General features: G+C 43.0%; 2 protein-coding genes across 2 annotated transcripts; both read right to left on the bottom strand.

The window, feature by feature from the left end:
- Positions 1 to 1,734: 1,734 nt before the first annotated feature.
- Positions 1,735 to 2,871, bottom strand: LOC127318004 (proteasome subunit alpha type-4-1-like). Its single transcript, XM_051348613.1, has one exon. It carries the CDS (start codon positions 2,782 to 2,784, stop codon positions 2,032 to 2,034), a length of 753 nt encoding a protein of 250 aa, XP_051204573.1. The 5' UTR covers positions 2,785 to 2,871; the 3' UTR covers positions 1,735 to 2,031.
- A 5,849-nt stretch (positions 2,872 to 8,720) lies between these two features.
- On the bottom strand, positions 8,721 to 10,610 carry LOC127318005 (cytochrome b-c1 complex subunit 8-1, mitochondrial). Its single transcript, XM_051348614.2, has 2 exons — positions 10,335 to 10,610; positions 8,721 to 8,985 (listed from the first exon to the last, which is right to left on the bottom strand). The coding sequence occupies exons 1-2, from the start codon at positions 10,502 to 10,504 to the stop codon at positions 8,937 to 8,939; spliced, it is 219 nt and encodes a 72-aa protein (XP_051204574.1). The 5' UTR covers positions 10,505 to 10,610; the 3' UTR covers positions 8,721 to 8,936.
- Positions 10,611 to 10,875: the final 265 nt, after the last annotated feature.

Genomic DNA, 10,875 nt, shown 5'->3' with positions numbered 1-10,875 from the left:
TCACAGATAAAATATAAATTCTCTTGCCCTGAATATCTTTAGCAAGACACTGATGATTCGGATATAAACCATCCTGTCCAAAAAAAAATCAGCATGCAAGAGAACACTTCAACTGGGATCAGAAGAAAAAGGCAGTGCAAGAGAAGTTCAGAAAAAGAGCTGGCAAATAAACATTCTCAATGTCACGAGCTGAACAGATTACTAAAACTCCAATAGGACACGAGTTCTTAACACAAAAGCACGTATGAGGAAGAAGCAAAAAAGATAAAAAATTCCTAATATAACGTACATTTTATCCTTGAAATACCATGAATGAAAGAATAAACTTGTGCTAGTATCATTTTCCCTTATTTCCATATCCTTGCTCTGGTGAAGTAGTTATCAGACACCCTTTTCACCAGCCAACGAGCACAAACATAGAATTCATAACAGCAACTTGAGCAATATAACTATCAGATTTCTTTGCCAACAAAACATTCGGAAATCATAAAGTCACTGGATATTCATCAAGAAAATTAGTTCATAGTAGATGTAACAGGTTATGAAAATTTCAAACTACATAAGCACAAGGTCTACTGAGACCTGGATTACTTTGTTTCATTGATGCAATGGAACAGGGGGGCTACGGCCCCTATTTTTCTATAAGAACACCTGGATTACTTTGGATAATAACTCCTACTGTATCACTTGATATAGTTCACATTAACCAGAATATTCCGTATACCAGATTCAAAATTATTGATCAAATCGAGCAGTAAAAGTATCATGTCGAACAGGATTCAAGAACTTAGTAACGGTCCAAGAGTATATAGAAAATATAACCGACAAATGAGGAAATCTAGCAAGAAACTGAGAAAGCTGCAATCTTTGGTATCCCTGATAGGCAATAGCTTCAAAAGCCTCATGGTATTATTTCTCTAGAAAAAAAATGAAATCAACAAATTAAACAGTACATTCCTACAAATCATGTGGTTCTTAGTCAACAATATACACGCATTCAAGTCCGGAATATAACCAGTTCACTTCACAGAATGTATAGCAACCTAAAATGACGATTCACGGATAATATATAAATCCTCTTGTCCTGAACATCTTTAGCAAACTCTGATGAGTCAGACATAAATCATCCTTTCCTAAATCAGCATCACAATCTAACAAATTTCTATCCTCATAGAATATTCTGTCGCCAGGTCCTACTATGAAAATAACTAAATGCAAAATACTGGTTATACACTAATTGCAAAACTGCATGCTAACGGTATCGACAAGCATGAGTTTTCTGTTAACTGGAAGAATAAATCCCAGAAGAGTGGATAGAGAGATGATGCCAGAAAGATTAGTTTCTACTTAATCAATGATACATAGAATTTCCAGATGGAGAACAGTAGCAGCTACTTCACCGCTCGCACATGCGCCCGGTTAATGCTCAAAACATGGCCCAAGCAAATTGTGCAGAAATACAACGACAATGATCCTTGGACCACACAACTATAAATCTAGATCACGATTCAAAACTACAAATTCTTAGCAGAGACCATATTTCATAACATCATTTCTAGGTCAAGCTAGACAGTTAATCTGGATAGACCACTACTAGCTTGGTCTCATAACTGTGGAAAACTGGACATGTAACTAACACTGGATAGAGAACTTGCATTGAAACACTGGATCCACAATTTATGACAACCATCAGCAACTTCACCAAGTTATAAAAAGTGAAAACAAAAGTCTATCTGCAAATCAAGTCAAACCTTTCTATTTGCTGTCTCAGGTCTCAAGTTCTTGACATAGACCATACTCCATAGACAAATACTGAACTTCTGCAGGGCGAGCTACATGCTACATGGATATATTGAAGATAGATCGGCTTTAGAATGGGCTAACAGGAGTTACCAGAAGCAAACCAACAGGAGTAACAATTTGGATTGACTTCCAACTCTTAACAGACATTATCCCAGTTGATCAATTTGTTCACCATCACATGGATAATATCATCCCAAATCGAGAACAACAGCAAACCAGCTGGGTTGATCATTCCTCGGGGGCCGGCTGCGTGAGCCCAGCCTTGGCGAGCAGCTTCCCCATGGCATCGGGGGAGCACAGCTGGTACTGCACCTCCCCGGTGCCCGGATGCAGGAACACCTCGGCCAGCTCCAGCTTGTCGGCCGTCAGGCTGGTGGAGTCCATGGTCTTGCTGAGGACCTTGAGAGCGAGGGCGACGGCCTCCTCACGTGTCATGCCATCGCGGTAGTCCTGCTTGAGCATGGACTGGGCGGCCTGGCTGTTGGCGCCAACGGCGGCGGCCTTCCAGCCGCTGTAGTTGCCGGAGGGGTCGCTCATGTAGAGCTGGAAGCCGTGGACCTTGTCCCAGCCGGCGAAGAGGAAGGAGACGCCGAAGGGGCGGAGGCCGCCGAACTGGGTGTAGCCCTGCTTGGTGTCGCAGAGGGACTGGACGAGCTGCTCGACGGGGATGGGCTCCTGGTAGGAGAGCGCGTAGCGCTGGGCGTGGAGGCGGGCGGTGTTGATGAGGATGTTGGCGTCGGACATGATCCCGGCGACGGCGCAGGCGAGGTGGGAGTCGACCTTGTACATCTTCTCGGCGGAGCGGGAGGCCTGGAGGAGCTTGGAGGTGACCTTCTTCTCGCCGACGAGGACAACGCCGTCGGACGCGAGGATGCCGAGGGCCGAGCCGGCGTTGCCGATCGCCTCCATCGCGTACTCCACCTGGTAGAGCCGGCCCTCCGGCGAGAAGATCGTGGTGCGGCTGTCGTACCGGCGAGACATCGCGGCGGCGGGGGGCGAGGGCGAGGAGGGAGACGGAGGCGATAGATCTGTTTCGGCGGCGGGGAAGAAGCTGCTGATTTGGTTGGACTTTGGCCTTTGGGGATCAGACAGGCCTATACAACCGGAGTCGAGTATGGGCCAGGCCTGCTTAGCATATGACAATCTGAAAGACTTTTTCTTGGGCGAAGGTGGACTCGTCGAAAAAGTGGCAATTTCACAAACCTTTTTTTTTTTTCCTTTAGAGATGAACTTCACTAACTTTGGCATAAACGGAAATGATCTCTCTCACAGAACATAACACCGGTAGATCCATTTTCACTTCAGATCTGCATCGTTCTCTCTGGGATTTAGCGTCGCGAAATCTCTACTATTAAGAGCAAACTGGTGAATGCCTGGTGTCACATTTTCAGGATGGACAATAATACCCCCCACGTCCAATCTAGATAAGTACGGAAGAGAAGAAGATATATTTTTAAAATTAAATATCCTATCTGATCCAACAATATCGGTAACAACCCGCAAGCAACAATATCGGTAACAACCCGCAAGAAAAAAGATACTGGCTGTACCTTAGCGTACCCTTTGGTAACATGGCACATCCCCGTCTCCAATTTCTGGGAACAACGCGCATACTTTTCATCCCCGCCGCCCCGTCTACCTCGACCTGCGCTGGTGACAAAAAGTCGATCATCTATTTCTCGTCGCTGCTCCTCTCTTCCGTCTTCCTACTTCTTAAAATCCTCTTTAAGAAGGAAGCAGTAGAGCTCGATTGGATGTTGCCGTGCACGTGGGAGATCGTTCGGATGACTCTGCATAGTTGCATTGTCTTGTCACCGGACAGGGGCATGGAGGCGGCCACGGCAACATCAACCTGCGATGAGTCGTGTGAACGAAGGATCCGGCTGTGTGCGGCTGGCTGCAGATGGCGGTGGGCTGGACATCGCAGCTCTTGGCTCCTGTGATCAGTTCATGGCCGGTGGACATGGTCACATGGGTACTATAGCTGCGGCCTTCGGCAACGTCGGCATGCCGGACGGCAGAGCTCGCTGCCGGCAGCGGATAGTGTCCCGATGGCCTGATCTTCCTCTTCAACAAGACGCTGCAATCGGCTAGGATCGTGTCCTTGATTTTCGATTTAGTTAGGATCTACAAAGACTAACAAAGAGTACAGCCGTATCATGCTTTTTCGTTGGGTGGTGTACAGCAGGCGTATCCTGATACAGAGACCAGAGTACAAAGGGATTAGGGGATGACGAGCTTTGAGATAAGTGCTGTAACATGACGTGTCGCAATCACAGGAGGGGCCTCACGAGCGGCACGGTAAGGACCAGTCCCATAGAATTTTTTTCCATTGGGGGCCGCCTCTTCCATCCATTGGCTGCCACCGCCAGTCCTGCCCGGGACATCGTCCGCGCCACCTACTCGCCTGACTTCCACCGTCACAGATCGACCTGGCCGCCCGAATCGCGCCACTGACCTGCGGCCTCGCCCGCCCGCCTTCTGTCCATGCGACGCCGGGTCAGTGCCAAGGCGCGCCGCACATTCCTCATCCATCCGCATGCAGCCGGAGAAACCAACGAGCAGGTCGAAGACTCGAAGTCGCAACCCACCAGGAGCAACATCGCTTGCCTCTTGGCGCCTCCATTTCATCGCATCGCCACCGGTTGTCAGTTCCGTGCAACCTGCGGATGTGCAGAGGTGTCTAAGAAGAAACACAAGAATTTGAGTCCTCGTTCCGTGGTTGGGTCTACAGCTCGGCACCTCCGCCAGCCAATTCCTCTCCATCTTCGTCTCCACTCTCCAAAGTCACTTCAGGTGAGAGGTGACCTCCCTGCGGCCGTTTGCTTTAGTTGGTCCCTGCTGGTTTGTTACGAAAGCGTGCAGGAATAGAGCATTAGCATCGCAAAGCTAGCAGCAACAGTAGGGGCGAGCTGAGGAAGAAAATTGGGCCCACCTTTCATTGAATGCATAGCAAACTAGAGCATGAACAAAAATAGAGAGCAAAGATTTTGCTAGCTACGTGTACATTATTGATGCACTGAATTAAGGACGTGTGAGTTGTTTGGTTGCCTGTGGTAATTCATTATTCATGTTTCTTCAAAACTCCCTTTTTTGGCGAATTTGTTCGCAACTCTAATTTTACTATTCATGCTCCAATATGATGAGCAATGTAATATATGTATTTTTTTAATCTTTGCAAATACCGGAAACAATGATCGTTTGGAGAAGATGGCAGAAAACCAAATGTTATGTGACATAGTCGCGTGTACAGGTATATCTGTTTGTTATGCTCGCTGAGACATGCACCTGCTCCAATCATGTCATGTATGAATCAACCAGTTGTGATCTTTCTACTTTGTTGTTCCATAGGTTGTTCTTGCAACTCTTAGATCAGCTAGATATTTAAAAACAGATGCAACTTGGTGCTATATGGTTCGATGGAACTGTATAGTTAATTTATTTTCTAGATGGACATCACACTCACTCTTGGATTTTTTTAAAACTTCTGGCACTTGAATACTTGTTTTTTTTTTAGAAATGGGGCATCCCCAACTTGAATACTTGATAAATGAGTATTGGCACTTGATTTACCATGCGAGAGTGATCTGGAATTTATTTTGTAGTTATTGTACTTCTGGTGTTATGAGAGTGTAAGTAAGTCTTCTATTTTCTAATGATAATTAGGAACCAGATGCGAATGGTCTTCATGTGGTGGCTACTACAATGGATGCTATGAAGATACTACCTCCATCCTGAGATTTAAGGCTTATAACTTTTCAAAAAGTCATACTATATCAAGCTTGATCAAGTTTTTATCAAAAATAGTTAACATGTAAAATACAAAATATCATATTTGTTGATAGATTCTTCTAAAAGTTTAGTCAAACTTTACTCAATTTGACTTTTCAAAAAAAATATAAGCTTGCCTTGGGATGGAGATAGTATTTGCTTCCTAGATGGACGGTATAACTCTTCATGGTGTACCCTATCATTTCCATGATTACCTATGATTATTTCATTCGCGTCCTGATAACCTTTTCTATTTATCAGGTTACATGTCCTAATATTGAGTGTCAATCGGAATTTCACGACGAACCATGTTCGGAACTGAAGGGTATGGCAGCATGGAGTAACCATTCAATGAGTTTTTTTTAATAACATTTCAGAGACTGTTTGGATTAGTTACTCCCTCCTTTTCATATTAGCTACCACAGAGGAAGTAGTTTGTAATGAGAGTGGTGTTTTGGCACATGCGAGCATATGCTTCCTTTATTTTAAAATGCATGTTACACATATTTTGAATTTTTTTTTAAGATTGAAACAAAAGATTCGCACGTGTATCTTCAAGTGCTACGCATTCACAAAGTCATTTCATGAAAAAACGACTTGTGGTGTGGCGTGTGTAGAAAGAAAAAATTCAATGCTAAAAATAAGGCTTTTCAGAAGATAATTTTTTTTTTTTTACATAGACTAGAAAACATATTGGTTCCTCGCGAAATTTGATGAACACACATATATTATGGAGATGTACATGTTTTTTTGTGATTTTTTTTTTGAAATTTCTAAATATTTTTTTCATTGCCTCTTACGAAATGAAACCATTATGAGGTTAGGGTGTTAGGCAACAAATTGGCAGAGAATAAAGAAGAGATGGCTCTTGTGTGTATAACAAGATATTGTGTACATAAACAGAAGTGGAAGGATTAAATGCACAACATCCGAATGGGTAAGTTTTCCGGTCTTCCTCCGGTGCGGTTCCTGAGGAACCTTTTGCCGTCCACGTGCATGTGATATTGCTGCCCCCGGGACAGCTGCTCTCGGCTAGGCAAGGTCGCGTGGGTAAGCTGGCGGCAAGGCGAGAGAAAGCCGACGGAGGGGCGGGAAGAAGGAGGCGGCGCCGAGATTGTGCGTCGGGAGATGACGAACCTCGTAGGCGGCCATCAAGTGCTCTGGATGGGAAATCGACGGCGGAGAGCGCGCATGCTAGAGTGGGGGAGGCTGGCGGCGAGCATGGTTGGGCTGGTAAGTCGGAGGAGGTTGGGGCAGGAGGGAGACAAGGAAATCGGGGTGGTCTCTACTCGCTAGGGTCCATGAGGGAAATCGGGTCAGTGTCCTTCCTTTTACGGGGGTGCGCCAGACGTACGAGCGGGCGCCTGTGCGTCCGCTAGACGAGTCATATAGTTAAAGCACTTTTCGCGAAAGGATTTAGGTGTGCCTTGCACTCAGTTGTTGTGTGAGTATAAGTTGTGAGAGGTGCAAGTTATTGCTACACCGTATGTACTTTTCGAAGCATTGTATTGTTCGTTTTGCTATTTCTAGAGATTGATCTCTTGGTTGTCTATAAGTAGGTGGAATTGCTATTGGTAAAAAGAGAGGTAATCCAAGTTTTTCATTCAGCTGTCGATGCGCATGCAAGCTCTCCTTTATAGTTGCTCGTAACCTAGGTTAACCTCTCTATAACTCTTGCTCCTCAACTTTGAATAAACATTTTATGGTTTCCCTCCTTTTGGAGATTATGGTACAATGAAAAAAAAGATTTTCATAGGCTAATTTACTTGCTTGTGCTATTACTTTAGACGCAAAAAAAACTTAAGCTGCTTGCCATTATCCTAGACAAAATGTTAATGTTTTCCCTTTTTTTTTCTTGTTTGCGAGGTCATAAATTTGATCTTATGTACCATCCGGTGTTGATCCCATAATACGCTATATCAGATATATTTCAATTTCGTCACTTTTTCTAGCAAAAAGATGAAGTATTATATTAAAACGTTGGTGGAACGGAGATCAACGATTCAACTACTTCTTGTTTGCATGATAGAACTTGATGTGGAAAATTGACAAGTTGCTTTCTTCTGCACTCTCGAAGATGGGCATACATGTGTATTCATGATCTTGGTTTTCATTACCTCTTCTAACATCTTTGTGATCTTCTTTACCTGGTTGTAGTACAAATGCTAAATAGGTTTAAAAAATTATTTTGATGTTTACAATTATGTGACACAAATATTTTCTTTTCACGTGCAATGTGCCATCAGATTTTCTCAAATAATTTTTATTTCATATTCCATTGCCTACTTTATGCATGATTTAGAAACAACGTTGAGCAGTATGAGGTTGCGCCATCATAGTTTAGTTGAACATCTTAAACATCTCAAAAATCTCACTGATCAATATCATTGTCACCGGTACAACGAAAAGCACATAGCCTGCAAGAATCAGTGTTGAATTACATCTTCATTAGATTGCACTTAAAAGTGAAGTTAAACCTTAATTATTTTGTAAATATCATGTTAACTTCTTTTAATACACGTGAATTTTCACTTGTATTGTATTTGCATGTAGTGCAACAAAATAAATTTAGTGAAACCGTAGCGAAGCAGGGGCATCCAACTAGTCACAGTAGAATATGATAAACTTGTTTTTCTTAGTTTGTAAGCAAAATATTATAGTACCCAGATCCAGAACAGATTTGATTTTTTACATCATTCAGTTTGAACTTGTATGTTTTCTTTTGTGAATATATATAATAACTGGAAACTAGCATTGCGATCCTACTTTCCACACAAAGTAGTATAAGCCAGATCAGTCACACGACATAAAAAAATTCAATACAGAAGAATGTGTTTTCATCTTTTACAAGGCACCATTCAACGCTGAACTCTAAAACCAAAAGCTAGTTTTGAGTTTACACCATCAAAGATTTCATGGCATAATTCATGAAAATCATACGCAGAGCAAGCACAAATTCAACCACCATATATCCAATTTGCCACACAATCAGCGTTAAACTTGCAGAGAATGTTGGCGCCGTTACAAGGATGAAAATTCAAGTGAAATAGCACAGGGATGAAAAATCAGCAAGATAAGGAAAACAACCATTACCAACAGCGACCAGTAATCAATCCTTGCCGAGGTTGAATAAACACCAAGCAAAATGAGCAGTTAACTTGGTTTATTTAACAATCACTCCAGTGACAGATAACACCAACATTTGAGGCCTCAAAATAAGTTTGCAGGTCACACTTACTGCATACGGATTGAGAGAGGAAAAGAGTACAACTAGAAGTGATCCAAAAATGTCAAATCATTCTTGGTGTATTATAGAACATGGAAATTCCAACTGCTGCAACATTCAACAAAACTCTTCACATTTAGTATCTGTGGGACAGCTTCTCCTGCTCCTTGTAGTACATCGCATATCTGCAAGACCAAATCAAAACAAAACAAGCCAAGAATGTCAAATGTTTGACATGCACAAGTCATTTAGCTAATCAACTACTAGTAAATGGCATTTCCATAGTTTAAACCAAGCAAGCCATTGGTACATCATGGAATTGGAAATAAATGTTTCAAATAAAACATTGTGGATCATTCTATAAATACCTTCTTCCAGCATTAATAAGAATGTTTAAGAGTCGAAACTAATGAAGGTATGTCTTGTCAAGAACAGCCCAGGATGAGATTTCATACTAGTAACGAAAGAATCATGTATATTACAATTCAAGGGAAAGAAAGATGCCTCTGGTTCTGACCAAAATACAGAACTCAAACTTAAAATACTCTATAACAGCTACTTATCCACAGGACCATATGGGCGAATCTTCTAAAGCAAAGCAGTTCGATACTCATTTCAAGTGTTAACTGAAAGTCCGAAGTGATCCAAATACAAAACGGTTCTATAAAAGCTTTATGATAGGCATGGGGACACACAGATTAGGCATGCCTTACCCATAGATGACCCTTGTGAATTCACAAAGAATTGTTTGGTTTAAATCACTGAAAGCGTTGAAAAGATTTTAGGCTTATGTGATTATCCATAAAATATACTACAGTAGCTCCCAGACTTGAAGTTATGATTGCAGGGTTAACATTGAACGCTGCAAGACTAATAAAGGAACCTAACTCGTACGAGGGGGCTTCAGAAGTTAGCTCCACAACACCAGTTGAGTTAACCAAATACCTTATAACCCTCCCATTTTTTAATGTATCAATCGTATGTAAATTAACCAACAAGGTAAGTAACATCAATTTTACCTACATAAACAAAGCCAAAAGAAATCAAAGAGTTTGACAAACAATATCTTGATTAAGGTTACCCGGGGTCAGATATATCAAGTTAATGCATAAACAAATTGCGGTCACCTAGGTCTAACTTCCCTTGTCAATTCAATCCCCACAAAAACTGCAGGCACAAATCAATTGCACTGAAACAACTAGGTTTAGATTCCCCTCTCATTTCATACCCCATTTCTCAAAGAAAATAACCATGCCTACACAAACCAATTGCACTGAATTAGGTACTATTAATTCCCCTGGCACTCCAATCTTCATTTCCAGAGAACACTACCAATCTTATCCGGTCAACGCATCGCAAACATGATTGCAATCCGAGAGTTCTAAGAGTAATCAGACATATCGAACATCAAATCCGCGTGAACGAATTCGGATAATCGATCGAACCGCAATCGGATCTGCAGGCAACCCTAGATCCCGGTAAGACGGCGCGACGGGATGGTTCGTGGGACAGGGGGAGGAAGGAGGTAACGTACTGGTAGGTGCCGATGACGGGGGTGAGGAGGAGCGTGGCGGAGATCCAGTTCTCCGACACCTTGTGGTGGATCTTGGTGGTGATGTCCTTCCACAGCCCCGGCATGACCTGCTGCTGGAACGGCGACAGCGCGTACACCACCGCCTTCATGCGCACCGGCACCTTCCCCATCCTTCTCCTCGCCTCGCCGCTTCTCCTTCCTCCTCGGGGTGGTTGCTCCGGCTCCGATCACCTCACGACAATGGTGGTGGTGGCTTCTGGATCGTTCGTTCCACGTCCTAGGGTTCGGTATATAGAAGAGGTGCGGTTGGACCCGAGCCCATTTCCGTAGTACGGCCATTTTAGATGGATCAAGTTTGGGTAATAACAGTACGATACAGGCCCGGCCCAATTCTTTTAACAACATGCCTTAGACCACATGTCAGTGAAAACATGTCAGTGAAAACATCCCCTCAAAAAAACATGTCAGTGAAAACTGAAAACGGATTGTGACAGCCGGGCATCTTTATCATCGAAAAAAAAAATCTCAAGTGCATCTCTTC

This window comes from Lolium perenne, chromosome 7, assembly GCF_019359855.2.
Source record: "Lolium perenne isolate Kyuss_39 chromosome 7, Kyuss_2.0, whole genome shotgun sequence".
Lineage (NCBI taxonomy): Eukaryota > Viridiplantae > Streptophyta > Magnoliopsida > Poales > Poaceae > Lolium > Lolium perenne.
The sequence above is the reverse complement of the archived record's forward strand: the minus strand, read 5'-3'. Positions and strand labels throughout refer to the sequence as shown.

Bases quoted from the DNA above. Each gene is read 5' to 3' on its own strand.
- LOC127318004 (XM_051348613.1), bottom strand. From the start codon at position 2,784: ATGTCTCGCCGGTACGACAGCCGCACCACGATCTTCTCGCCGGAGGGC.
- LOC127318005 (XM_051348614.2), bottom strand. From the start codon at position 10,504: ATGGGGAAGGTGCCGGTGCGCATGAAGGCGGTGGTGTACGCGCTGTCG. The intron at 8,986-10,334 runs GTACGTTACCTC...TTGGTCTTGCAG, and splicing joins CCCGTCATCGGCACCTACCA to ATATGCGATGTACTACAAGG.